The 27,877-nt window shown below is 40.7% G+C and overlaps 1 protein-coding gene and 1 long non-coding RNA gene across 7 annotated transcripts in view; one reads left to right on the top strand and one right to left on the bottom strand.

Moving 5' to 3' along the window:
- Positions 1-27,877, top strand: part of BRD10 (bromodomain containing 10) — a 58,093-nt gene that overhangs the window by 22,793 nt on the left and 7,423 nt on the right. For 2 of the 5 annotated variants that reach the window (XM_077344943.1, XM_077344942.1), the window contains exons 2-5: positions 72-272; positions 8,926-10,319; positions 18,480-18,556; positions 21,803-21,892. In XM_077344943.1, the coding sequence (XP_077201058.1) occupies positions 72-272; positions 8,926-10,319; positions 18,480-18,556; positions 21,803-21,892 (1,762 nt within the window). Of the gene's footprint in view, positions 1-71; positions 273-1,201; positions 1,274-8,925; positions 10,320-18,479; positions 18,557-21,802; positions 21,893-27,877 lie in introns of those variants that run through there. The other 3 variants (XM_077344947.1, XM_077344944.1, XM_077344945.1) reach the window with 3 other exon arrangements.
- On the bottom strand, positions 52-26,210 carry LOC143841151 (uncharacterized). 2 transcript variants are annotated; one of them, XR_013232587.1, is made up of 4 exons: positions 26,070-26,210; positions 21,428-21,514; positions 2,691-2,817; positions 52-231 (listed from the first exon to the last, which is right to left on the bottom strand). It is a non-coding gene; the product is annotated as an uncharacterized LOC143841151 (long non-coding RNA). The 2 variants fall into 2 exon arrangements; XR_013232588.1 differs by lacking the exons at positions 21,428-21,514; positions 26,070-26,210 and adding an exon at positions 17,006-17,065.

The raw sequence follows: 27,877 nt of genomic DNA, 5'->3' as shown, positions 1-27,877 counted from the left end.
AAAAACATAGCTAGACAATTACTGCTGGGCAGGAAAATATACTTGTGCATTGATTTGATTTTTCTTTCAAGGCACTTGAGAGAGAAGACAGCAATAGCAGTAACATCTAAAGGGTTCTATGGGCTGGAAGATGAGAAGGGAGCAGCTTGTGCTTCAACAAGGCGTCGTTCTACACCACGCAGTTTAGCAGGCTTGACCACAGGCGTGTTTGAATCCGTAATGGTTCAGGTTCTGAGACAGGAAGAGCAACAGAGAGCAAAAGAAGAAAAGAGGTAAAAGGAAAAAGTGGCTTGTTTGTAGCTATCCTTTTCATCCCCCTCCCCCAAACTTTGCTGTTTTGGGAGATCAAATATATCATGTCCCATTATTTCTGGTTCAAAATAGACTTCTCAACTGAAGATTGCTGCATAATTAATCACATTTAGGTAGTCTGGTATACATGATGTACCAAATATTTCTTATTCAACTCATTTTTAATGGAAAAATTTGTTAAAGTGGTGAAAGATTTCTTCTGGTTCAAAACAGACTTCTCAACTGAAGATTGCTGCATAATTAATCACATTTAGGTAGTCTGGTATACATGATCTATGAAATATTTCTTATTCAACTCATTTTTAATGGAAAAAATAGTTAAAGTGGTGAAAGATTTGAAATTAGTTTCAAATTAGAAATTAAATGTCAAGAATGTTAAGAATCTAATGATCCTGTTTTTGTTATATATTTATTTAGTGATGTTTTATATTACCGTCTGCAGTTATTCTTGTGTATGGTTTTGTAATGTATCTGTGTTTGTGTATCTGTTGAAAACAGCCATCTAGAGCAAATTGCTGGGAGCGTTCACTTTAATTTTAATTTGATTTTGTTTTGAACTTATTTTGTTCTCTTAATATGTTAAATAAATATACAATAGCATTTAAAATATTGTTTGAGTATGAGGAAGTTTGTGTGAGTTGGCAGGGAAAGTGATTAGGTAGAAAAACTGAAATATGGGGGGAGGGGAATCTAGCTTCCATTTTGTTGGGGAAAATTGGCCATTAAGCAAAATATGGTAGGACCCTGTGAGTAATGATGGGAAAAGGTTATCTCCCTCTGCCATCTGCAAGATCTCTCCTTCCACAATTCTGTAACCTCTCAGGGGTTCGAGCAGGCTAATTTTGCCTCTCCCCTTTTCTTTCAGCATCCTGTGCTCCTGGACTTTATGCAGGTCTCATCATACTGGTTGCTTTGTTTATTTTTGACTATTCCATCTTTTTCCTATTCAAGATGGAGTAAGGTAAAAACAACATAGTTTGAAATAATCTTCAACTAAAACAATGAAACCCAATAACTGCAGACTCACCAAAACAGACCTGAAAAACAACTTTCATTGTATATCCAGCTGTAGGTGAACTATTAAAGGGATGGGGGGGAGGGCTTTTCTTCCTGTTAATAATAATTTGCCAAGTCATATTTTGCTGCACATATGGAAATGCAGATAATACTGCTTTGTCTGATGGTGGCTCAGTTGCTTTTGTGATCTATGCAGAAGCCATACCATTTACACTGCCATATAGTAATTGACTTTTATGCTTGTTTTTGTTCATATTCTGCCTCTTACGAAAGTTGGATGTTGCTGGCATTATTCAGTTCTATTCTAATTCTTTATACAGTATTTGGTTGTTGGACTAACAATGGCAAATGATTAAGCATTTTTTGTATCAAAAGGTGTGATGTTTTGTATTTCTTCTATTTTTAAGAAAGTGGATTTAGTTGAAAATCTGCTTAAAGCCCCTTTTCATTTTGTAGATATGCCATTAATGATAACAATGTATAATAATGAAGAATACCCAGAGGAAAAGGGATTTTTTAAAAAGCAGGGCCATTATGTTTCTGTTCTGCTTTAACTGCAGTTTCTTGCATTGTCAGTGGCTTAGTTCAGATATAGAAGGTTGGTTTTTATACCCTGCTTCTCACTATGCAAAGGAGTATCAAAGCAACTTACAGTCACCTTCCCTTCCTCTCCCCACAGCAGACACCCAGTGTAGCTGAGAACGCTCTGACAGGCCTGCTTGGTCAGAACAGCACTATCACTACAGTGACTAGCCCAGGTCACCCAGCTGGCTGCAAGTGGAGAAGCAGGGAATCAAACCCAACTCACCAGATTAGATGCCGCCACTCTTAACTAATACACCAAGTTGGCATTAGTTTGCTATTACATGAATGAGCCTAAGAAATCTTTGGGCTTGTGCTTTCTCCCTCATACATGGCAAGCTGTTTGGCAAAATCTGATATTTTCCCCTTCTGGAAATCAAGATTACAAACTACATTTGAATGCTCCTTTGCTATGAAAGTGCAAGTTGACTTGCCAGTTGGATACAGTGGAAAATTGTGGTATGTGCATGAGGGGAGAAGGGGTGGGAGATGGTGAAAAGGGAGCCTGTGGACCTCTGATTCATCAAGGTTTGTTCACACAGTAGCAAACCATGGTTTGCTTGTTATATCTGAGTCAGGTCATTGAGTCATGAGAAAGGGTACAGCTTGGAAGAATGGCAGAAGCATAATTCTGTCAACTCAGACACAATTTAAAAGTTCGCCTACCCCCATATTTCCTCCAAGTCACATATGGTAATCTGTATACTTAAAAGTTAAAGAGATGTGAAAATTGTTTATGTATGGATTTTTTGTGGTTGTAGTTTAGTCAAGAATCATACCTGTGGTGCCCAAAATGAAGATCATGTACTGAAAGACCATGGATCCTTCTGATTTCTTTTTACATTGAAACTGGTCATCCTTTACTTAGTTTGAGTGGAATGTGTTGTTCTGCAAGAAGAATTCAACCTGTACAACAAGGCAAGGCATTTGAAATGACACCGTCATAGGAAGATGGTACTTGTTAAATGAATTTATTACAGTACATACACTTGTTTAAAAAGTGACTCAACACTCTATCACCAATGATTTTACAGTAAACTGGGTACACTATACTGAAAGGAAAAGTGGTTCAAGTTTTTTTTAGTTATATATTTATTTACTAGATTGTGAGACTTTCTTTTTTACTTGGTGATTTATTTGATTGTAGATTTTTTAAATCTCCAGTATATTGCTGATGTTCAGTAAAACCAGGAACTGATGACTATGAAACTAGCACTGTGTACCAAGTAATCGCAACTTCCAAGCCAACTTTTAATGTGCTTTTATAATTGTGTTTATGAATGGATCACCTTGGCTGTTGTCTATGCTAGAAAGAATTCAAAAGTATCAGTCCCACATCATGAGGCTTAATTTTTATTCTTCTTACTGATTAATGAGCAGGTGTGGTGGTTGCAATTTTAGGTTGTCATTTTAACTAGCAATCTGTAAATGGGTTCAGTTTGAGCACATGAACAGGTGTATGGGAAAGGTAATGGGGATAGATGAGGGGAAATAAATGCAAAATCAGTCTGGATTAGAGCTTTCGTCAGTGACACAGCCTGTGCTGGAGGGGATTGCACTCCTCCTAGAGGAACAGGTGCATTTTAGGAGGGTATGGCTGGAGCCTGGCTTACAGTTGTAGGTTCATTTCCTCCATGGCATATAGTCTTTTTCTCAGCTTAGGCTAATACTTAGAAAGCATCATTGAGTCATGGTGATCCATGGTCTAGACTCATCAGATTAAATTACTGCTTTACATGGGGCTGCCTTAGAAAACTATCTGGAAATATCAGTTGACCCAAAATATCGCAGTGGCTAGGTTTTTGCAGTAAAAGTGCTACACTCAATATGCCAGAAAATTTGGAAAACTCAACAATGGCCAGAGGATTGGAAAAGGTCAGTTTACATTCCAATCCCAAAGAAGGGCAATGCCAAAGAATGTTCAAACTACCGCACCATTGCACTCATTTCTCATGCTAGCAAAGTTATGCTCAAAATTTTACAAGCTAGGCTCCAGCAATATGTGGACCGAGAACTCCCAGAAGTACAGGCAGGATTTCGAAGAGGCAGAGGAACTAGAGATCAAATTGCCAACATACGCTGGATCATGGAGAAAGCTAGGGAGTTCCAGAAGAACATCTACTTCTGCTTCATTGACTATGCTAAAGCCTTTGATTGTGTGGAGCACAACAAATTGTGGCAAGTTCTTAAAGAGATGGGAATACCAGAGCATCTTATTTGTCTCTTGAGAAACTTATATGCAGGTCAAGAAGCAACAGTGAGAACTGAACATGGAATCACTGATTGGTTCAAAATTGAGAAAGGAGTTCGGCAAGGCTGTATACTGTCGCCTTGCCTATTTAACTTGTATGCGGAGCACATCATGAGAAAGGCGGGATTAGAGGAGTCACAAATTGGGATCAAGTTTGCAGGGAGAAATATCAACAAGCTCAGATATGCAGATGATACCACTCTAATGGCAGAAAGTGAAGAGGAACTAAAGAGCCTGTTGATGCGGGTGAAGGAGAAGAGTGCAAAAGTTGGCTTGAAACTCAACATCAAGAAAACAAAGATCATGGCATCCGGCCCTCTCTGTTCCTGGCAAATAGATGGGTAAGAAATGGAGATAGTGACAGATTTTATTTTCCTGGGCTCCAAGATCACTGCAGATGGGGACTGCAGCAAAGAAATTAAAAGACGCTTGCTCCCGGGGGGAAAAGCTATGGCAAATCTAGACAGCATCCTAAAAAGCAGAGACATCACCCTGCCAACAAAAGTGCGTTTAGTCAAGGCTATGGTATTCCCAGTTGCAATGTATGGCTGCGAAAGTTGGACCATAAGGAAGGCCGAGCGTCAAAGAATTGAGGCTTTTTAACTCTGGTGCTGGAGAAGACTCTTGCGAGTCCCTTGGACTGCAAGGCGAACAAACCGGTCAGTCCTAGAGGAGATCAGCCCTGACTACTCCTTAGAAGGCCAGATCCTGAAGATGAAACTCAAATACTTTGGCCACCTCATGAGAAGGAAGGACTCCCTGGAGAAGAGCCTAATGCCGGGAGCAATTGAGGGCAAAAGAAGAAGGGGATGACAGAGAATGAGGTGGCTGGATGGAGTCACTGAAGCAGTAGGTGCAAACTTAAATGGACTCTGTGGAATGGTAGAGGACAGGAAGGCCTGGAGGATCATTGTCCATGGGGTCGCGACGACTTCGCACCTAACAACAACAGGTTTTTGTCAGGGGCTGGAGCTGGGAATCCTATCAACCATGTACTGAAAGATCTTCACTGTCTCCCCATAAATTTCCAAGTACAATTGAAAATGTCTGGTTTGTACCTTTAAAGTCTTAAAGGGCTCAAGGATGGAGTACTAGAAGGATCATCTTCTCCTGTAGTATCCAGCCTACCAGTTAAGCTCCAATTCTCAAGCCCTGCTTCCTGTGCCTTCACCTGTAGAGGAGAGGTAGGTGGTGAGCAAAGAGGATTCAGCTTTGGAATCCTCTCCTCCTGTCGGCATCTGAAACATTATGGTAGACTGTATTCTACCAATCCTAGTGCCTAGCATGTTTATCCAATAGGAAAAGCAAAAGGATCAAAGTGCTGCCAAAAGTGTACGTATTGGATACCAGTAAGCTGGTTAAACATACCCTGCAGTAGTATTTTGTAGAACATAGACATGTTTTAGAAGATTTAGTACAAACCAGTAGCAAATCCTTACGTCAGTTTTTTTAAATTACTATTCTTACTTCCTAAATACTATAAAACATCAGAAGAAAAGTACTTTTTGTAGTGGTATTGTGCTTTGCCTTTCCTCTCTCTTTCCAATCTAGTAAATGTCAGGATAGAAATGGAAGCAGAAAAGGATCCCAGAGACAACTAGAGCTGCCGAGTCATGTAGTAGTATCCGCTGCAGACTTAGAGGTACAGCACTCTTGAAGAAATAGTGCAGAACAGACTTTTGCCTTAAAAGACAATAATAAGGGGGGGGGGGGTGACACAGCAAGGGCTTTCATGGATTGGTGCTCAACTTTTTAGAGATCTTTCAAAATGTATATAGTACTTGACTTGTAATAGAAATTATAATTAAGGGACATGGGAGGGAAGAGGCTTTAGGTACCAGAGAGGGAAAGCTGGAGGCAAGAGCTTTCATTAAGACATAGGTAGCAATTTTGGTTATGTTACCTAAACCTTCAAGGTCCTTTCACAACTTGTCTACTTCTGCAGTAAGAATTGCATATATCATATACTAGGTATAACATATTAACCCCAATAAGATTATTTTGTTTTAAATTTGGCCAAGGTGTTGTACAGTTTTGTTTAAATTACTTTAATTAATTTTGCTGCTGGGAAGACAAGATTGATTTCCTGCATCATGTGTAAATTGTTATTTTCTTGAAAGAATCAGTTCAGTCTAATTTAGTTTTTAGATGAGAATTTGTTGGTGAATTCAGAAGAATTTAAGGATGTGAGTCAGAATGTTTATAACAGTCCTAACAGTTGAAGGAGGTACTAAATAGAATGAAAACTTATAGCAGGATATTCAATTATATATTAAAATAAGCCTGAAAGTATATAATTTAATGCCATTATGAATAAGACAAAAATAAATATTAACTAATGTATAATCAAAGAAACATCTTCCAAGGTTTTATGAATCTAAAGTTAATCAATTATCAATTACATTAACTTCTTCTAGTTTCTTCATCTGCTTCCTCTAGTTTACTGAGCAGAAGAATGTTCTAAATTAGTGATCCCCAACCTGTGGGCTGCGGACCACATGTGGTCCGTCGACTCATTGGAGGTGGGCTGCGAAGGACACCTTCTCCCCACCCCCACCCCGGACCTTTACTTCATCCCCCCCGGCCCTTTACAACACACTTCGGGTGTCATTGTCTCCCATCACTCCCAGATGGGACTATCTCGTTGCAGAGAAACAAGCTCAGGGTTCCCATTGATCTGTCATTGTCATGAGTTAAAATTTCCATGAAAATAAAATGTTCCTTATGTTCATTGTTGTGGCATGTCTGTATCTTATTTTGAAGGGATGTTTAAACATTAACATAGCGATCAGAGAGCGTTAGGACAATGGTTGAGAGTAGAGGAGTAAACTACCCCCCCCCACCGGGCCTCAGTAAAATTGTCATGCGTTGAGTGGTCCCCGGTGATAAAAAGGTTGGGGACCACTGTTCTAAATAGGAGGGTAAAGGTAAAGGTATCCCCTGTGCAAGCACCGGGTCATGTCTGACCCTTGGAGTGATGCCCTCTAGTGTTTTCTTGGCAGACTCAATACGGGGTGGTTTGCCACTGCCTTCCCCAATCATTACCGTTTACCCCCCAGCAAACTGGATACTCATTTTATCGACCTTGGAAGGATGGAAGGCTGAGTCAACCCTGAGCCGGCTGCTGGGATTGAACTCCCAGCCTCATGGTCAGAGCTTTAGACTGCATGTCTGCTGCCTTACCACTTTGCGCCACAAGAGGCTCTTTAAATAAGAGGGTAAAACATTAAAATTGCTAGATTTGAAATGTGATAAAATTCTATGTTTTCATGGTCAGACCAGAAGAAGGTTGGGGACCGCTAATTTAAAGGGAGGTTGGGACAACTTTTTGAGGACTCATAGAATTGGATCCTCAGATCCAATCTTTGAAACTGGGGTGGGGGTGAGGGATTGAAGAGTAGTGCCAACACCTACGCTGAAGATACCAGAGCCCCTGGATCTAGTCTTTATTATACCTATGAGTCCCACTGAGTATAATGGTCCCTATAGGGCAGGGGTAGTCAAACTGCGGCCCTCCAGATGTCCATGGACTACAATTCCCAGGAGCCCCTGCCAGCGAATGCTGGCAGGGGCTCCTGGGAATTGTAGTCCATGGACATCTGGAGGGCCGCAGTTTGATTACCCCTGCTATAGGGTATTATGGAACTGGAAAAAAATGGGATTTCCAAAATCCTGAATCTGAATACCACACCTGTATTGTGATTGCAAAATGTTGGAAAATACTGATTGGGTGAGGTGGTATACCTAAACCCAAAAAATACAGATTTTCCCACATACAGTCCTATATAAAACTGCATAAGGAAAGATCTGATTTGTTTTCATTTTTATGCCATTTACATGAGGATTGATATAAGAGTTCATATGGTATGTCATAAATGACTCACTATGTTAAAATGAGAATAAAACATCACAAAGGTTTTCTGAATAGAATTGTTAACATGCTAGTTGATGCACAGCTGCAGTGGTAGGAGTCGAGTGATGCAACTGTCAGTTTCAGTATTACCATAAACCACTGTGATAGCCATTAAAACCTGAGTCCGCAACCTTGTTGAACTAGTGGCCGCGTTTGGATTTCTGAGGAAAGGTGTCACCACAAAATGATTATTGTATGATGTTGGGCTAATCACAAAATGACTGCCATTCAGGGTGGGGTAAACTGTTTGCTTTAGGGGAAAGATGCTGTTTTCTTAGTTAGAAATAAATGGGAGAGCCAAGCTCTGAAACATAAGCGTCTGTTTCTGCGACAGGCCAGGGATCCACAGTGGAGAACCATATGCTCATTCAGGACAAGGCCAGTGCTTTAGTAATGAGGGAGGGAGCATCTCAGCACACTCTTCCCCACCCCCCTGTTCCATTCAAGACCTTTTGGACTCAAAACTCAAGAAGCAAGCAGACACCACAAAACACCTCTGTAATGCATGCAATAGTGCCCATGGGCATTAGTGATTGCTGGATTTGTTCCTCGCACTGGGACTGGGGATACCCTCTACAGACAAGTTATCTTGGGCTACTCAGCTTGAATTCTCATTTATTTGTTTTGATGATAAAATGAAGAAGACGAGACTCATGTACTCCACTCTGAACTCATTGGTAAGATATAATTGTGATAGGGCTTTAAAAAAAATCTCAGTATTAACAAAATTATCCATTATTCAGTCGGAATTATTTTATTTTACAGACACATTGTATTCTAAATACTTCCAAAAGTCCTTAATATTAAAACTGATTATTTTATTTTATTCTATATTTTTTTGCTTTATCAGACATCGGGAACAAGAAAGAAAAGAAGCAGAGGAAGCTAGTCACAAAGAAATAGAAGAATGGGACAAATCCCTCCTAAGTCAAGCAGCACCCAGTCGGATGGAACACATGTGGGAAATTCCGGCTATTGGTCACTTCCTTTGTCTAGCACAACATATTTTAAACTTGCCCGAAATAGTCTTCTATGAATTAGAACGATGCCTTCTAATGCCACAGTGTAGTGGGTTTTTGTCTAAAATAATGACTTCTTTGTTAAGTCCTCCTCATCGAAGATCTACCTTGCATCGAAGGCCAACTCTTCCTTACAGGACTTGGGAAGCAGCACTTCGGCAAAAAATACAGCATTGGTATACATCTGTGGGGCAAACTGACAATCCTGACAGCTCTGCAGAAAAACTTGGCCTTTGTCCTCAATTTTTTCAAGTTCTTGGAGAAGTTAACCCTTTGGAGGAAAAAGCATTTCATGAGCTCTCATTTTATAAAAAAGTGTGGCTACTAAAAGGCCTTTGTGACTTTGTATATGAAACTCAAAAAGATGTACAAGATGCAGTACTTGGGCAGCCTATCCACGAATGCAGAGAGGTGATTCTAGGTTATGATTACTTAGAAAATGCCTATGTTCATTTTCCACAATTCTGTGGTGCAGATGTCCGGATTTACAAACAGAGGCCTTTTCATGCCCCTGAGTTTCCAGCTCCTCCAATCAAGGTAAAAAGAATCCCACGAATTAAACTGGAAAAAGTGAAAACTGAATATGCCACCAAAAGCAATGGGGAAGTTAGATGTGGTGCTAAAGAAGAGGTGCTGTCTCATGCAAAGACAGAACATGCAAAAGATCTTTGTTCAGCAAAGATCCATTTGGACCGTTTGAGTGTTGCTCCAGGAAAAGAAATTAAATCCAAATGTGAAGAGAAAATCCATAAGGGCTGTGACTTTACAACAGATTGCTGTAAAGAAAATAGGGATAAAAGCGTTGTTTTGGGAGAGAATGCTGGCTTTGGTGGACCTCTCAGTCCAGGAGAAATCAGGATTGTGGAAAATGGGGGGAAATGTGGTGAATCTTCTCTAGTGAAAAATGAGGCTACTCCGTTAAAAGAAAACACTCTTAAAACTTGCCAGATGCATGTCAATGGGAATCACAATGATAATCCAGATATGAATTGCCACAAAGTTGCTCCAGAAGTCAGTTCAGTAGAAAATAGCAAAACACTAAAGCTTAGTAAAATGAGAGCGAAAAAGAAGAAAAAGAAAAAAAAGAAACTGAAAGATATCCTGAGTGAAAAGCTCCAGAGGAAGCGTGAGATTCATCTCCACTCCCTGAAATCTTATAAACCTGAGATCCAGAATAAGTTGCTTATGATGAAAAAGAAAGTCAAACACAAGAAGCACAAATCTGGTAAGGTGATTTTTACATCTGATACAGGGAAGGTGATGTCAGTCCTTTGATACCTGGTTGCCCTTGTGCCTAAAAAATGTTTGCTGGTTCCTAATAATATGGAATTTATACTCTGGAATCTTGTGTTTTTTTTTCCAACTCTGTGTGATGAAACTGTAGCTCTTTAAACAAAGTTAAGGACAAAAACTCATGAACTACAAAAACATTATTTATTTATTTTTATGTATTTATTACTGGCCAGCCAGCAGTCACTAGGGAGTTCTTTAATAAATGGTTGCACTATGCTTCATAAGGGATTTTTTGGTCAAAGATTTATACATGCTATGCTGTGATATTGGCATGTTGAGTTTGTCAAAAGTGGACAAAGCTACATGAATGTGGTTTGTTGACATGGCTTCTAATTTTTTGTCAGTTTGTTGGAACTTCCACTGAAGAAATTCTGCAATTCATTGCATCCTGGGCAAGTGCAAATAACTTTGACTATTTGTAATTGATCTTAATTTATTTTTCAATGATTTGTAGCCATATATTGAGAAAGACTGCAATCATTTCCAGACATGGTAGCAAATTCTTTTTTACTTCAAAAGTAGATTATCCAGGGTGTTTTATATTCAGCTGTTTAATATTGCTGAGAAGCTAAACGGGGTGCAGAACTCAGTATCTTGCTTAGGGAGAGATTGTTTTACAGGAGCCTTCAGTTAATAGTGTCAGCAAAATGTATAAATACCAGTGAAGTTATAGATTCACTCTTTAAAAGTAGAATTGTGGCTTTTAGTTAGATCTCATAATACTCAGTAGTTATTAGACAGTTCATAGCACCTCTTACCTTAACTATCCCCTGGTTCTCCCCTGGTTCTAGGACTCCATCCTTGATGGGTGGTTCTCACCGCTGGTGCTAGGGAGGCAGGCCTTAAATTTACTTCCTCTTCCTGTCTCCCTGGTAGAACCGCCCTCATCTTCAGTTTTTCTCCTGCCTGCAGGGAGTGCGGTTGTGTGAGCATTAGCTCTTCACCTTTTTTTATAGAAGCTAGATTAAGACTGTTAGTTGGAATTTCTATACTAAAATCCTTCTACTTCTTTTCCTCTGTATCTTTCCCTCCCAGTTCATAGTTAATGTTGCCAGGTTAGAGTTTAAAGTTTAAAAGTTAGATTAATAGGAAATTTACTTACTGTTCAGAATGGCAACAAGTGTTTTTCAAGATGATTATTTGTTGGAGTCTCATCTCCCAGGCACGCATGGAGCTGCCGGTGGAGCTACGGGCCCGGCAGATTGCGTTCCATCGGGAACCTTACTGACCGTGGCAGCCCAGCAGCAGCCCGATAAGCCTAGGAAGGCTACTTGCAAACCAGCCAAAAGGCTGCGTGGAGAGAAGTGTGAACGGGCTAGCAGAGGCGTTCTGCCTAAACAAACAAGCTCCGGAGGCAATTCTGACTGCGTCATGATTAGCTCTGCAGGGAGCTTTGGCCTTGAGGGCAGCCATGTGCCGAGCTCTGAGTTGCACGTGGGGGAAGGAGTCCCCCTAGTGGCTGAATGCCAAAATGACTGCACGAGCTCTATAATACAAGGTGAATCCCAAACCTCTGTTGGCTCTCTGGGACACCCATAGCCTGGCACTTCTTCTGGAGACAGACCTGCAAATGTGAGTGAAGGGCTGCCTGCTGGCATGTCCTCTGAAATGTTCAATTTTATGAAGTGTATGTTAAGAAACGAAATGAATTCGTTTTATCAGCAGAGGTCTGCTTTAAATGTGCCTTCTTTACCGCCTAGGATGCTGCATCCTCCTGTTCAATATTATTCCCCATCGCATTCTGTTCACTATGAGCAGGTTCCTCAGTCCGTTCCCACCAAGGCGGCTAGAAAGATATGCTATAATTTACCTATGTCCTCAGGATCGTCTGTGAGCGATCCAGAAGGTGAGTTTTTGATGGATGAAGAACAGGGGACACAGGCGATGGAGGAAGATATTCAGGTCCCTGAGTCAACTCAGAGATTTTGTAAAGAGGAGGATTTTCAAGATTTATTACAGAAATGTATTGTGGCTTTAGCCCTTATTACAGAAATGTATTGTGGCTTTAGCCCTTATTCAGCCAGAGGCAGCTGAGGCACCGCCAGAAAAAGATATGAAGCCTAGAGTGAAAGGTAAGGAAGAATTTTTTCCTCCTGTGGAGGTCGTACAAAAGGTGTTTCCTATGCTTGAGTTTTTTGAAAAAAAAAAAAAAAAGATTAAGGCAGAATGGCAAAAACCTATGGCTAACAAGCAATTTCTGGCATTTATATATATATATATATATATATTAAAAAAAAAAAATTTACAAACTCTCAGACTATGTGGAAGAGTTTTACAGACATTTCTGGTCGATGCACCAGTCACGGCCTTGCAGTCACAGGGTCTGGTTTCTCAGAATGGTGAGGGTCACCTTAGAGACCAGATGGATAAAAAGGAGATTTTTCTCTCAAAAAGGCACATGAGGCTGTAGCTATGGCCATTAGAGCCTCGTCCACAGCTTCCATAACGACTAGGGCTTCAATAGTCTGGACTGGAAAGCTGGTAAGATTAATTCCTGAAGCAGACAAGAAGTCTACTGAAGGTGTATCACGACTGTTAAAGGCAGTTTGTTATTTAGCAGATACTACTTTGGATGCAGTTATTTTTGCAGCCAGGGGACTTGCGTCCTTGGCAGCTGCTAGGCGTGGTCTTTGGCTGAGGGCCTGGCCTGCAGACAATCATTCCAAATCCATTGTTATTGCCTACCCCTTTCAGGGAGATAAATTGTTCGGGGATGCATTGAATAGAATTTTGATCGAAACCCGAGATAAAAAGCAAATGATGCCAAAGTTTGTTAGACGTGGTAATGATAGAAAGTTTCAAGGCTTTTCTTTCAGATCACAGAACACCCTACCAAGATTTCGGGAGAACAGGAGAGGATCCTGGGGGAATAGTCGATATTCCCTTCGTAGGGGACGTTACTCCCGATATAGCAGACAAGGCTTCAACAGACAGGAGAAGCCGGACAGGGACTCCTCCCAGAATAAAGCATGACTCCCTAGAAGACAGGGAGATTCCGGTAGGGGGTCGTTTATCATTGTTCCCTTACAGATGGTTGAAGCGCAGTCCGTCTAATGGGCTGCAGAGATAGTTCAGGTTGGTTACAAAATAGAATTTTTTGCAATTCACCCCAACAGGTGTCTGGTGTCCCCATTAAGCGCAAATCGGCTCAAGAGAGATGCTCTGCTAAAAGCAGTCCAACATCTACTAAACATAAGAGCAATAGAAATAGTTCCTGCAGAGGAACAGAGAAAATTCTGTTTACAGTGCCAAAATCAAACGGGAATTGGCGTCCAATTCCATTTGTGGCATTACGCCAGTCAGGCGTGTTAATACATCATTTTCGGACGACCTCTTGATCCGAGCGTCATCAGCTCAGGAATCAACATCACACACAGAGAGAGTGATTACCACTCTGAAGGAATTCGGATTTCTAGTCAATCTGGAAGCGAGTTCCATGGTTCCTACCCAGTGCTTGGAGCATCTGGGAGTTTTGTTGAACACGGGAAAGAAAAAAAAAAAAAAAAAAGGAAAATTGGTTTTGCCAAACAAAAAGATCAAAAAGACCAGAGATCTGGTGGGGGCTGTGATACGAGAAAAATCAACTTCACTTATGACACTGGCAAAACTCATGGGAGTTCTGGTAGAAACACGGAAGCATTACAATGGGGGCATTTCCACCTGCGTCCTTTACAGTCCCTTCTAAGGCCATTTCAGGAGAAAATAACAGCCAAGTCAAACATCAGAATCAGGTTGACTCCTGCCGTAAGGAACAGCCTCTTGTGGTGGCTGAAGCCGGTGAATCTTGGTCAGGGACGCTTTTTCGTGAACAAGAATTAGTCCTATTCACAGATGCCAGTCTGTCGGGGTGGGGAGCCACTCTGGAGACTAGGCATGTTCTAGGGAAATGGTCAGCACAAGAGAGGGAGTTTCCAATAAACCTATTGGAAATCAGAGCAATTCGACTGGCCTTGGTACACTTCCAAATCAAATTACAGCAAAAGCATGTCCTGGTAAGAATGGACAATGTTGCAGCCAAGGCTTATTTAAACAAGCAAGGGGGGACGAAATCTCCCTCAATTCACAAGGAAGCGTCACTGATTTTACAATGGGCAGAGAAGACTCTTCTGTCCCTGAGAGCAGAACATATCAAAAGGATCCTGAATGTACAGGCCGACTGGCTCAGTAGACAGGAGATTTCTGAAGCAGAATGGTCCTTGAATTGGGGTGTATTCAAAATGATTGTGGATCACTTTGGCAATCCAGTGGTAGATCTATTTGCCAGTCAGGAGAATGCGCTCTTACCTCGGTTTTTCACCAGGTTTGCTCAACTCAGAGCAGAACAGATAGATGCCCTGACGGCTCAATGGCCGCAGAGTCTGTTATATGCATTTCCTCCAGTCCCAATCATTCCCAAGGTACTCAGAAAGGTCAGACAGCAAGGGGCACAGGTAATCCTGGTGGCTCCTTATTGGCCACGCAGACCATGGTTCGCAACAATCCTGCGTCTAGCGGTGGGGAAACACCTGTCATTACCGGTAATACCAGATCTCTTGACACAGGGGCCAGTTTGGCATTACGAGCCAGGCTGGCTACAGCTGACCGCGCGGAGACTGAACGGTCAGCTCTGCTAAAATGCAGCCAGTGAAAAGGTGACTAGCACCATACTGGCGGCCAGAAAACCTTCTACTGTTAGGATATATAATTATTCTTGGAAGGTATTTGTCAGGTGGTGCAGACAAAAAAAAAAAAAAAAAGGACCCTTTAAAGACTGGGTTATGGGTCATCTTGGAATTTTTACAAGGATTGGATAAGGGTTTGAAACCATCCACATTACGTAGACAGGTGGCAGCCTTGGCGACAGTTATTCCAAAGGTTCAAGGGTTTCCCTTAGCCAAGCATCCTCACGTTACTAGGTTTCTGAGGGGAGCCACGGTAGTTTCTCCCCCAGCCGTGCATCGTTTCCCAACTTGGAACCTGAGTGTTGTACTATCAGCGTTGCTGAGACAACCTTTTGAACCTTTACAGGATATTTCATTGAGACATTTGCGACTCAAGGTTATTTTCTTAGTTGCAGTAACGTTTGCTAGACGAATTTCAGAATTAGGAGCTTTATCCATTAGGAAAGATCTTTGGGTGTTCTACAAAGATAAGGTGGTTTTGTGGACAGATCCTATATTTAGGCCCAAGGTGGAATCTAGATTCCACAGGATGCGGGAAATCAATTTGCCTACATTCTTTCCTGACCCTAAACATCCTAAAGAAGTTTTGTGGCATAGATTAGATGTACGAAGGGCCCTCAAGGCATTCCTTATACGTACAGAGCCATTTAGGAGATCAGAGTCAATGTTCATAAGCATTTCTCCGCCTAATAAAGGGGAAAGGATGTCTACTGTGGCTATTGGAACGTGTCTCAGGGATTGTATTGCTGAAACATACAGTTCATTGGGTAGGCCTGTGCCCTCTGGCATTACAGCGCATTCAGTTAGGGGGGCTGCAACAAATGCTGCCATGATAAATTCTGCCTCTGTAGAACAGATCTGCAAGGCGGCTACCTGGTCTTCAATTTCCACCTTTATTAGGCACTATAAGCTTAGTATTCAATACAATACAATACGTTTATTGGCATAAAGCAGATTAGGAGGCTATACAAAGATAGTCAAGATGCATCGGACAGTTTAAGTTTAAAAAACTGAGGACAGAAATTTAGCCATATAAGCTTAGTGATTACAGTGCAGCGGAGGCTGCCTTTGGCAGAAGTGTTCTTTTACAAGGCTTAGATTCAGACGACACAATCCCGCCCGGGACAAAGTAAGCTCTTGCATATCCCATCAAGGATGGAGTCCTAGAACCAGGGGAGAATGCCCATTGGCACTTAACGTGAAGGGTACTTCTCCCTGGGTTCTAGGACTCCATCCAGCCCTCCCTGGGCATCGTCTGAAATTTAGTCCAGTTATAGTCATTATGGGACAGGAAAAGGGGGGAATATTGGAATTTAGTTGTTCGGAACTGTTTTTTCTGCTTCCTCTTCCACTATTTCATGTTCTTATTATAAAAAAAAAAAAAAAGAAAGAAAGAAAGAAAAGAAAAATTATTACAGAGAGTTATGGTTACGGTAGTTTGGAGTATTGTTTCTCTGAGCTTTGGAAGGATCACAACTGAAGATGAGGGCGGTTCTACCAGGGAGACAGGAAGAGGAAGTAAATTTAAGGCCTGCCTCCCTAGCACCAGCGGTGAGAACCACCCATCAAGGATGGAGTCCTAGAACCCAGGGAGAAGTACCCTTCACGGTAAGTGCCAATGGGCAATCTCATAATACTCAGTAGTTATTAGACAGTTCATAGCACCTCTTACCTTAACTATCCTTTTTTTTAAGTAATGATTTTCATGTTCTGGATTGCTCCATAGCAAAAGGAAGAACAGTAGCATTAAATGTTAAATTGCAAAAATGTCAGCTCTTCCTCATTCAACCTTTGCATACAGTTTGATGGCAGCTAGATCCCATGCTTTGAATCACTTCAGCATATTTTAAAGACAAAATAAGAAAATATGAAGAATCATCTAAATTGATGTGTTAGCACTGGAAAATGCTAGGAAAGAATTCTATCAGCAGTCAAGGGGAATGTTATCCGCACTCACCATCTGGTGTCGCTTTCAGTCAGTTTGCCTGCATTGAGATCTGACCTTTGTCTGACTCAGCTTCATGCAGATAGTAGTGTTTATGCTCTTGGGTGTGACCTGGTAAATCAGTATGTGTGTACATCTGAGTTAATGTCCCTCCTATATCTGTTCTTTTGCAGTGAGGAAAATAACCTAGAGCAGGAATTCAGCTGCATTGTGATGCTGCTTCTACCAACAACACATTCCCAGCTATTAGTCATGTTAATTCAGCAAAGCATGAAAGATCTATAAGTACAATTAGTGCTGTCCCAGGAAAAATTCCTTGCACTAATGCCTTTCCATTTTTTGCTACCATAGGTAAAGCCTCCATTGGAACCAGTTCTAGGATTCCAGACCTTTACCTGTGTTCTTGTCATTATCTCACTTTCATGGTGCTAGTGTCTACCATTCCATATTATGTACTGCCCACTAGCACTTTTTAGTAGCTACTCACATCTAGTCTTTTTAGCCCTTTAGAGTCCTCTTATCCTGTGATCTGGTTAGAAGACATGTGGCTGCTTCAGTATTTGCAAGAAGCCATGTTAAAGTCTACCTCCCAGACTATCTCAGGCCTTTTTCTCTTTGAATTTAAGCCATGGCAGAGGCAAAGCCCTTTTCTTTTTTCTGTCTCATGAGGCCAAACCTACAAGGAAGCATTGCTTATATAATTGCAGGCTAGAACGGGAATTATCTTGGACTTGGTTGAAATCCTTTCTGTAGCAAATTCAAGCAAGAGTTTACTGTTTCTAGTAAACAAATAAATGAATCTGGTAAACTTTCTAGATCAATGGAGCTACAGATATTCTGTATACTGTCATCCATGATTTTTTAATGTTTCTGAGCAATATTTAATTTCTGTAGTTATAATGGTACCGAATTTGTGCTTAGATCTTGTTAGATCTTGCACAGAGAGGACACATTCAGCCTTGTATAACATGGAGTAAGATCATTCAGCTATCCTGTTTCACTCAGATTGGAGGATACCTTTCTGAATGCACATGGACTAGGCCGGGTGCGTGGAATAGATGAGCAGAGCTTGTTCCATCTACATTTTTTTTAGCAGCACAATCTACCACAATACAGTTGTATGGTTAGCCCTTTCATTCTTACTACTTTCTTTAAAGAGCCTTGATTTCTCAAAGTAAAGGGTTGTTGGTAGGGTTAAAAAGGTTTTCTGTTCTTTTCAGTTGTGCAAACACAGGAGACTTGAGAATGTTCATCTTCTTTAAAAGTTTTGGGCTTTGTCCGCTCACAATATTATTTATGTGAGTCTAATTTTATGTAAGTACTATTACCATCAGTTTGGCAAAAGTAATATTGTTTGTGAAGATACTTAAACTATGGCTTTGAAACAATCACATGAACTGTTGAAGTTCATTTTCCAACTCCAGTTTTTAATTATAATAATGCTATATAAATCATTAAAGATTTATGTGACTATTTTTCATTCAAGGAAAGAAATCCATATCTAAAAAAGCAATTACAAAGAAGAGGAAATCTGTTATGAAACCAGCTGTCCCAGAATTTCAGGTAAATAGCAATTTTGTCTGTATTAACCTAAACATCCGGAAAGTATAGAAGCACCAAACTTTTAGGGTATAAATACAGATTTAAACTGATTACATGTTCAGTCATGGATATTTTACTATTAAGTGAAATATATTGTTATAATGGAATTAATGTAGCTAAATATTCTCACAAGAGTTGGATGTAAACTGAAGGATAAGTGGATCTTAAATACACAATTTCTTCCACAGGAAGAGCAAGCTTAAATCTGAGGTTTGCTCCCCTCATACAAGGAATAAAAAGGTAAAGGTAAAGGTATCCCCTGTGCAAGCACCGAGTCATGTCTGACCCTTGGGGTGATGCCCTCTAGCGTTTTCATGACAGACTCAATACGGGGTGGTTTGCCAGTGCCTTCCCCAGTCATTACCGTTTACCCCCCAGCAAGCTGGGTACTCATTTTACCGACCTCGGAAGGATGGAAGGCTGAGTCAACCTTGAGCTGGCTGCTGGGATTGAACTCCCAGCCTCATGGGCAAAGCTTTCAGACGGCTGCCTTACCACTCTGCGCCACAAGAGGCCATACAAGGAATACATGTTATCAATTACCCCTTTCTTTCTGCACCTCTCATGCTGCATAGTATTTTGTATGGGAAGGGTCTTCAGCATCACCTTTTCAGGGGCACATGGAGCTGTCAGGATCAGAGGAAGGTGAGGAAGAACTACTTCTGCAAAGTCCTTCTGTTTGCCGAAGTTTATTCCAAGTCACTACTTTGTTAAATATTTGTAATAGAATCATAGTTTGAAGGGGACCTCCAAGGACATTTATTCCAACCAGAATGCAGGAACTCACAACTACCTACCCACCCACAGTGACCGCAATTCCATGCCAAGATGTTACTCCCCCCCCCAAAAAAATCCTTGACAGGTCTGGCCAGGCCTGGAAGAAATTTGCTTCCTGTCCCCAAGTGACAATTTGCATTTCCCTGGGCGGACAAGAAAGGGCCACAAGAACCAAGCACTGACACAATCTCTTCTGCCCTCTGACTCAAAATCTGCCTAAGTTCACAGAATCACATCTCTGTCGGCTATCTAGGCTCTGCTTAAAATCTTCCAAAGAAGGGGAACTCACCACCTCCCAAGGAAGCCTGTTCCACTGAGGAACTGCTCTAACTGTCAGTCACTTCTGGATGTTTAGCTGAAAATTCTTTTGAATTAATTTCAACCCATTAGTTCTGGTCCGTCCCGTGGAGGCAATAGAAAACAACTCTGCTCCATCTTCTATATGACAGCCAAGTATTTGAAGATGGCTATCATATTACCTCTTAGTTGTCTTCTCTCCAGGCTAAATAGTCCAAGCTCCCTCAAACTTTCCTCATACTACTTGGTCTTATCTCACCAAACCCTTACCATCTTCATTGCCCAAAACTGAACTCAGTACTGTAAGTGAGATCTAACCAGAGCAAAGTGGTCACCTCATATTATCTGGACACTGTACTTCCTTTTATACAGCCCAAAATCCCATATGCCTTTTTAACCACCGAATCACACTGCTTACTTACGTTCAATATATGATCTACTAAGACCCTTAGATCCTTTTCACACCTACTACTGCCAAGACAAGTGTCCCCCTTCCTATAATGATGTATTTGATTTTTCCTGCTTAAATGCAGAACTTTACATTTATCACAATTTATATTCATTTTAGCCCAGTTTTCCAACCTGTAAAGATCATCCTGTATCCTGATTCTGTCTTCTGCTGTATTTACTACCCCTCCCAATTTCATATCATCTGCAAATTTAATAAGCACTCCCTCTATTCAGGGCCATGCTTACCCCAAACAGATTTTTTTTGTGCAAACTTCGGTGATTCCCCAAGTTTGCAGAAAAACCTGAAATACAAAAGAGGGTTGTAATTCCCCAAGAGTAAAATAATTATTATTTCTATAGCCTACCCTTCCCAGTTGGCATTCTCTGCCCAAGCAGTTGTTGGAGGAGCCAAGGAGCCTCTCTGGGCCCAGTGGTGGCAGCACACCCCAGGAGCTACTCTTGGCTTCACAAAAAAAGTGCTCAGAGGAATTAATTTCCATGAGTCTCTCAGGGCCACATTATCTATAAAGTCAACTTATTTGAAAAATCTGAGTGGGGGGGGAAGACAGTTGCAAAGGAGAGGACTAACTAAAACAGTGTCACGGGAGATGTATTTTACAAGAACACTATTCATATTTATTCTAGACTACATCAGCCATGATCCAGTGGTCTGATCAAGCAAAGCCTGAAAATTACTGAGGAAGGCAATGGAGAAAAAAACAGCATTCTAGGGCCAGTGTATGTGTGGGCTCAAGATGCTATATTTGTAGCCAATATAAATTAAAGCTTTTTTAATGATCCTCTAATGATTAATTATTGTAATTTTGCCAATACAAAATATCTGTGAACATAATTTTAAAATGATAGGCTAAAGATACAGTTCCCAGCTCATCACCATTACAATACTCTTGCTTTCATTAAAACCTATTTCATCCTAATGGGTTGGATCCAGTCTAAATTTTTCAGTGACAGAATGGAATTTCCCTGCCTCCTGGGTCTTCACAAGATGCTGTTCCTGGAGGATAGGGGATCCAAAGGAATAACATAAAGGGGATCTACAGTGGGAAGGGCAAAGTGGTGGAAAATGTCAATTTAGCCTGGATCTAACCCGCTGGGTATATGCCATGTAAAGTACATGTGAAATGAGTTACACATGATTTTGTGAATGGCACTTTTATCTTTACTTTTTGTAGGGAAACTAGGGCTAAAGATGAGCAAGTTGTCTAAAGAGCAAATAAAAATGTGAAATTATAGGAAATGTTAGATTTTGTTGCTCTACTATTAAAATTCTGAATAGTCTGTACTTACACAACTTCTTTTCTGCAACAATTAGAAGCATTCCAAATGAAGCCAGCAATTCTAAATTCTTACTTGGAATTTCGAAAGAAGAAAATCCTGGATGACAAAGTTAAATTCAGCAATTTTAATGTAACCTTTATTTGTATATCAGCCCAATGAAATGGCTTCTATCTTAGTCATAGTTGCTTGATTGAATGGGTTTGGAGTGTCTGAGGACGTGAGAATTACTGAGGTCAGAAATAAAATATTTGTGTGAGTAACCTTGCACTTTTAGCTAAAATATCTATGCTTTTGTCAGATGTTACAGTAATTTGGTGATCATATATGTGTGTTAATTTTTTAAAGCCCCGTTTAATATGGATGGTGTGTTTACTCTTATTTTAGCTTATTTGCACTAATCTTGATGAACTCAGGGATTTAATTAGAAAAATTGAGAATGAACTCAGAGATGTGGAAAACATTAAAAAGAAATCGGTATGTGTTTAAACTTTATCTTACTGCTGTTTAATAAAATATATTTAAGAGGTTTCTGTGAGGATTGTCTCTTCTGGATGTATTTAATGAGTTTTCTGGAGCTATATGAATCATGGAAAGAATTTTAACATTTACACTTTGTCCTTCCATTGGCTCTCAGTTATTACCAGCTTTCAAAGAAAAGCAGCATGTCAATATTTGTTTCTAAAGGTGTTTTAGTCAACTAAAGTTTAACATGACTGATGCCACTGAAAAATATAGCTTGCCTCTCCCCCTCCATTCTCATTGTTGCTTTATCAAGCATTGTTCTTTCCTCCTTCAGTTGTAAGCCAGCAGGGCAAGGACCATATTGTTCCTACGCTGTGTCTAGTAAATATGCTGGTACAGCTATAAATTAATAATAAGACCTACCCTTGAAGTATTTGAATAATTAATCCACGATAGAGTACAATGAGTTAAAATAAACTACTGCCCAATCTAACTTCTATTGTGCAGTCAAATCTTAAATATATGTCCTGTGGTGCTTGAATAATAAATATACAGCGGAACTGTATTTAATTATTATTATATTTATAGACCACCATTCTTGGCCCAGCCAGCTTCTGGTGGTTTACTTAAAAACATAAAATCAGAATAAAACTGATGGCGGCAACCATCTACATTCCCCATGTGAACCCTTAACCCTCCTGATAATAGTCACCGTTGCCCTAATAGAAGACCATAGGTGATGTTCAGCTGGGAGCGGAGGCTACGGGCTAAAGAGGGGTATGACCTGGTCTTACTACCCCAGCTTCAACCACATGCCTGGTGGAAGAGCTCTATCTTGCTATTCCATTCAGTAAGATTCAAAATGACAAAACTTTGTATGGTTTTGCCTTCTGTTAGGGCAGTCATTCTCAATCAGGATTTTTCTTATTCTTAGCCTAACAGAATGCAAAACCATGCATCCATACATACATGTATGTTTAATATTTATTTTATATATATATTATGCTCTGCGGGCACCAATCTGTTGGTTATTCCCAGCCCCAGAAAAGTCCAACTGGCCTCAACCAGGGCCAGGGCCTTTTAGGTCCTAGCCCCTACCTAGTGGAATGAGCCCCCAGAAGAGCTGTAGGCCCTGTGGAAGCTTACATCATTCCGCAGGGCCTGTAAAATGGAGCTCTTCCACCAGGTCTATGGTTGAGGCCGGTATGACCAGGGAGATCTATATGGCTCCCCTTCCAGGTAGTTCTATGACGGTTTGCAAGTGACATCTGCACCCTCCTCCCTCCCACTCCACTATGAGTTATTGGGGGTACTGAGAATAGTGAGGGTTTTTGTTTTTCCGCTGTATCTTCTTTTTTTTTTATTTGATTAATGATTGTGATTTTATGTCTGGGATTTTATGCAAATGTATGTAATAAATCATATATTGTTGAATTCAAACACAATGGAAAAGGAATGGGAGGAAAGAGCTGAATCTGCTGTTCTTCTCCCATCCCCCCCCCCCCCGTCTCAGAATTTCTTCTCAGAGCCCCACTGAAAGAAAATGGCTATATTCAACCAGGAGAAGAATGTGTCCAATGCCACAGAGTCCAGCACTCCAAAGCTGCCATTTTCTCCAGAGAAACTAATCTCTGGAGTCTGGAGATGAGCTGTAATTCCAGGGTATCCGCAGGTCCCACCTGGTGGCTGGCACCCCTATATGAGATTTACTATACTTGGATCCGGTGCAAGGACTGCACAGCCTGCACAAGAATTCCTTTCTTGTCAGGTTTTCCATTGTCCTTGCAGCCATTTCTGATCCTGGCTCTTGCTAGGATTGCTAACCTCCTGGTGGTACCTAGAGATCTCCCAATTTACAAGTGATCTCCAAATCACATAGATCATTTCCCTTGAGGAGAGTTGCTGCTTTTTGACAGCTGACATTAATGCTTCCATGTTTTGTTCAGTCAAGCTACTGCTCACACAAAAATGAAACTAACTTTTTAACAAGCATTTTATTTTCAGTGATGCTATGTTCACTGTAAACACATGATGTCAGGGATATGGCAGGGAGACTTGGCCAGCTGGCATCACTTCTGGGGTTACTTGGAGCCTGAAGAATATTTTAGGGGTTACTCAATGGTCAAAAGATTGAAAAAGGCTGTGTTAAGGTGCAGTTCAACAGACTGAACTAATGCATGCCAACTCAAATATGATTCCTACCACTAGACCGTGCTCACTGCAATCTTAAGCGTATTATGTTATTTTCCTAAGCAATAGGGTGTCCGTTCATATGACTTCTGCTTGTTCTCTGTTTGCACGATAGTATGAATTGCAGGCTTACTCCAGTTAAATATTCACCCACATTAGCTCTGTATTATGTTTGTTTTCCATTCCTAACCTTTCATTCAGGCATCAGTATTTTTCTTAACTTATATTCCTGCGAACCTTCATTCAGAAATCTTTTTCTCAAGGCATTCCACTTAAAAAATGAAGCATGGACTTTAATTTATTTAAAGCCTCCAGGAATTATCATTAGATTTCTGCAGGAGCTGAAGTGGTCTGCTCTTAAAAGTCAAGTCAGATGTATTTATATGCGTAAATCTGGGTGCTGGAAATTGACAGTTAATTTTTATTTTATGTTTTATATACAGAGCAGATTACAGCATTGATTTGCCTTCCTCCATTTTGACCCCACAACCAACTTGTATAGTAGCTAGGTCTGAAAGAGTGACTGATCCAAGCTCACCCACTAATTTTTTTTTTTTACCAAGTCAACACTGGTTCTCTCAGATCCAAGACTCACCACCAAAGTTAGGCTCCTCCTATATATATTGCTATGCTAACTTCTTTCAGTATAATGTTAGGTTCAGAGTAACTGTTCCCAGTAAAGTGGCTTCATATACCATTTGTACTGAACTGAATTCTGTATTTTTCAAAAAATGCATCCATGTTTCTATATTAAAACCGAACTTTTGTTGACTTCCTTCCATTTCCCCTCCCCCATTTATTTTATTTATAAAAGTGCTGGGATACACTTTAGCCAGTAGCCTTCCTTTCTGTTCTTTATTTTTGATGTATTTTTAATTTTTGTAATTAGATTGAAAAGCCTCCTCTCTCAGGCCAGCCGTCTTGGGGCAGTGTACATCAATATAAAGTCACATAAGTTAAAATCAGCCTATTTAAATATCTAAAAGAACATTGGCATGCCTTGCTTCTAGGCCTTTCCCACATTTCTCTCCTTTGTTGATTGCCAGGTCCAGATGTTGCAGGGGAGAGTGTTTTAAGGGGGTTTCTTAGATGTTTCTTAGATACCAAGATCCAATAGGATCAGGTATGCCTGGGCTATCGTCATCAGTTCACAGCCTGGCATCAACCAAATACCTGGTGGAAGATCTCTGTTTTTCAGGCCCTGAGGAACTGGATGAGCTCCAATAGGGCCTATGTCTCCTTCAGGAGCTCATTCCACCAGGTGGGGACCAGGACCAAATCTTATTGTATAGGTGCACTTGACAATGTGCTATACATTCTTTGTTTCAATGACTGAGTAATGAATGCTATGTAAAGTTACTGCTTTTTTTCGATGTGATTATCTTATTCATCATTTTTCTGATGAAAATAAAAAATAGGTTCACATGGGGACTGCACAGACCAGCTGTGGAGATTAGATTTGTTAACCTCTAGAATCTTCTTTGTGCCTAGGAGGGCTCCCTCTGCCCTCAGTCCCAAGCCAAGAACTATTGCTTTCCTGTACAAACAGTAATGTGACAGAGGCAGGGAAAATGTCTTTGTCAGTTCGCTCTTTGCCACTGTGGAGAGAGGACGCCTTGCTTTTAGCTTCTGTTCATTGAGGTAATTTTCTCTGTCTAGTGTCAGGATCATGTCTCTTTAAGAAATAAAAATGGTGACCACTTATTTTCCCTTGGGGAAGGACATAACACTGCTACTTGGCAGGTATGCTGGTTGTTCACGTCTAAGGCAAAGCAGGAGAGGTTGTCAGTATTAAAAGAAGCTTTATCCCTTAGTGCAATAGAATATCCCTTGTTGCAACAGAATAATTGGCTGATGAGTCTTCAAAACAGGCTTGTATGCCTTCAGGAACCTTGGTCCCAGCAGCATCTTCAAAATTTTCCTCAGACTTAGCAGCTAATACCCAAAGAGCTGCCTCAGAGCTTCTCACCAAAATGGTGAAAAAGAAATCAAAACATACTACTTTGAAATTGCCTCAGATCATAGTTCTCAGTCTCCAGACTCCATATCAGCGCTGAACCTCTCCATCAAGAATTGCACTCACTACAAAGTTGGGGCCAGATGTTGCCTCAGCTCCATACTTTGGCCTATTCCTGATGCCAAAGCTCTTCTTCATTTCAGCATTGTTCACCAATGCCACCCTAGAGCTGGTCACCATTGTCTTGGCAACAATCACCATCTCAACTTCAACATCAAAACCCACTAGTTTATCAACACTGAAGTCTGTCACCAGAGAAAAGGAGAAAGCAGCAGGAAATTCCAAGAACACATTCACTTTTGTTAGGGCCAGTGGATTCACAATCTTTGAATGATGATGTTATGGAGGTTTCTTTATCAGCACAGAACCAGTGAAGTCAGGCAGTGCCTCCACATCACTTTCCTGAGGGACCTATGTTAAGAGCTCAGTGGTTTCTACAGGGATCATGGAAAGTTTATGCCACCATGGGCCCTGTGGGGCGAATTCCAGACTTATGCACCTTGGCAAACCCCACTGCTCGACCAGTATCAACAGGAGAAACCCAGCTGCCTTTCCTTCTGACCAACTTATATCAGTACCTGAGGAAGAGAAAGTACAAGTTTCAGAGGAAGAATCAGACCAAACCTCCCTGCCATCAGCAGGTGAAGCAGTGGGGGGATCCTTTACTGGGTTCTCCTGCAGAAGACCTATGACTCTGAACAAGTAATTAGTATGGCTAAAGCTCTTGAACTAGATTGTACTCCCTGACCCCATATTGAATGTGTTGGATGCTTCAGACCCAAGACAAGTAGCTTTCTGTACAGTGAAAAGAATACTTGATATAGTCATATAGCTATTAATACATAGGGCAGAATATGTGTAATATAGCCAGAAGATCTGGCTGCCAAGCAAGGAACATTTGGAGGTGGTTTGGCATTTCCTGCCCCAATGTCACAAACCTGGTATTCCTTGGAGGTCACTCTTCCAAGTGCTAGCCAGGGCAGACCCTGCAGAGCTTCCAAGATCCAATAGGATCAGGTATGCCTGGGCTATCGACATCAGTTCACAGCCTGGGACTGTCTGCCTGCAAAGCAGATACTGAACCGCTGAGCCTAACATTCACTTTAATATGTTGAGTGTGGTCATTGAGTTCTTTTTATTAGAAAAACAGGATAACTTTCTTTTAATCAATAAATCTTGCTGGAGAGGTTGTGAAGGCTCTACAGGTTTCACATACAGATGGGAGAATGAAAAAGGAATCAGAAGTAAAATAAAATCTGGTCCTCCAGATGTAGAAAAAATACAGCATAGTTAAAACTGTATTTTGCAACAAAGAAAATAATGTTTAGTCAAAAATGTTTAGTCTAATTTTGTTCAGTCATGCAATCAAATGGGTAGTTTGTGTGATATTCTATTGATTGTCATTTTTATTATATATATAAATATATACATTACCCATTAAGTCAGGGTAGAACAGCACATCTGAGAATATCCCCTAGAGAGGTCGAAGTGCACATTACTCCTCCATTTTTCCGTCACCTTGGTAGTAGGGGTGGGAGTGGGATATTTTTCTGCCGTGTTGGGAGTTTTTAAGTCTTTTAATGGGGGGTTTAATTGGGTTTTAAGACTATTGTTACCTGCCACGAGCCTGTCAGGGAGTGGTGGGAAATAAATCAAATTATAAATAAATAAAAAATAAAAAGGTGGTTCAGAATGATATAACAATTAATATGTGAAAATTTAGTGAATACCTTTTTCTTTATATAGTAATCTATTGTCTTGTGTGGTGATGACAAAACATTATGCTTGCA

This window comes from Paroedura picta, chromosome 7, assembly GCF_049243985.1.
Source record: "Paroedura picta isolate Pp20150507F chromosome 7, Ppicta_v3.0, whole genome shotgun sequence".
In the NCBI taxonomy this organism is placed as follows: Eukaryota; Metazoa; Chordata; class Lepidosauria; order Squamata; family Gekkonidae; genus Paroedura; species Paroedura picta.
This window is presented reverse-complemented; position numbering and strand designations above follow the sequence as displayed.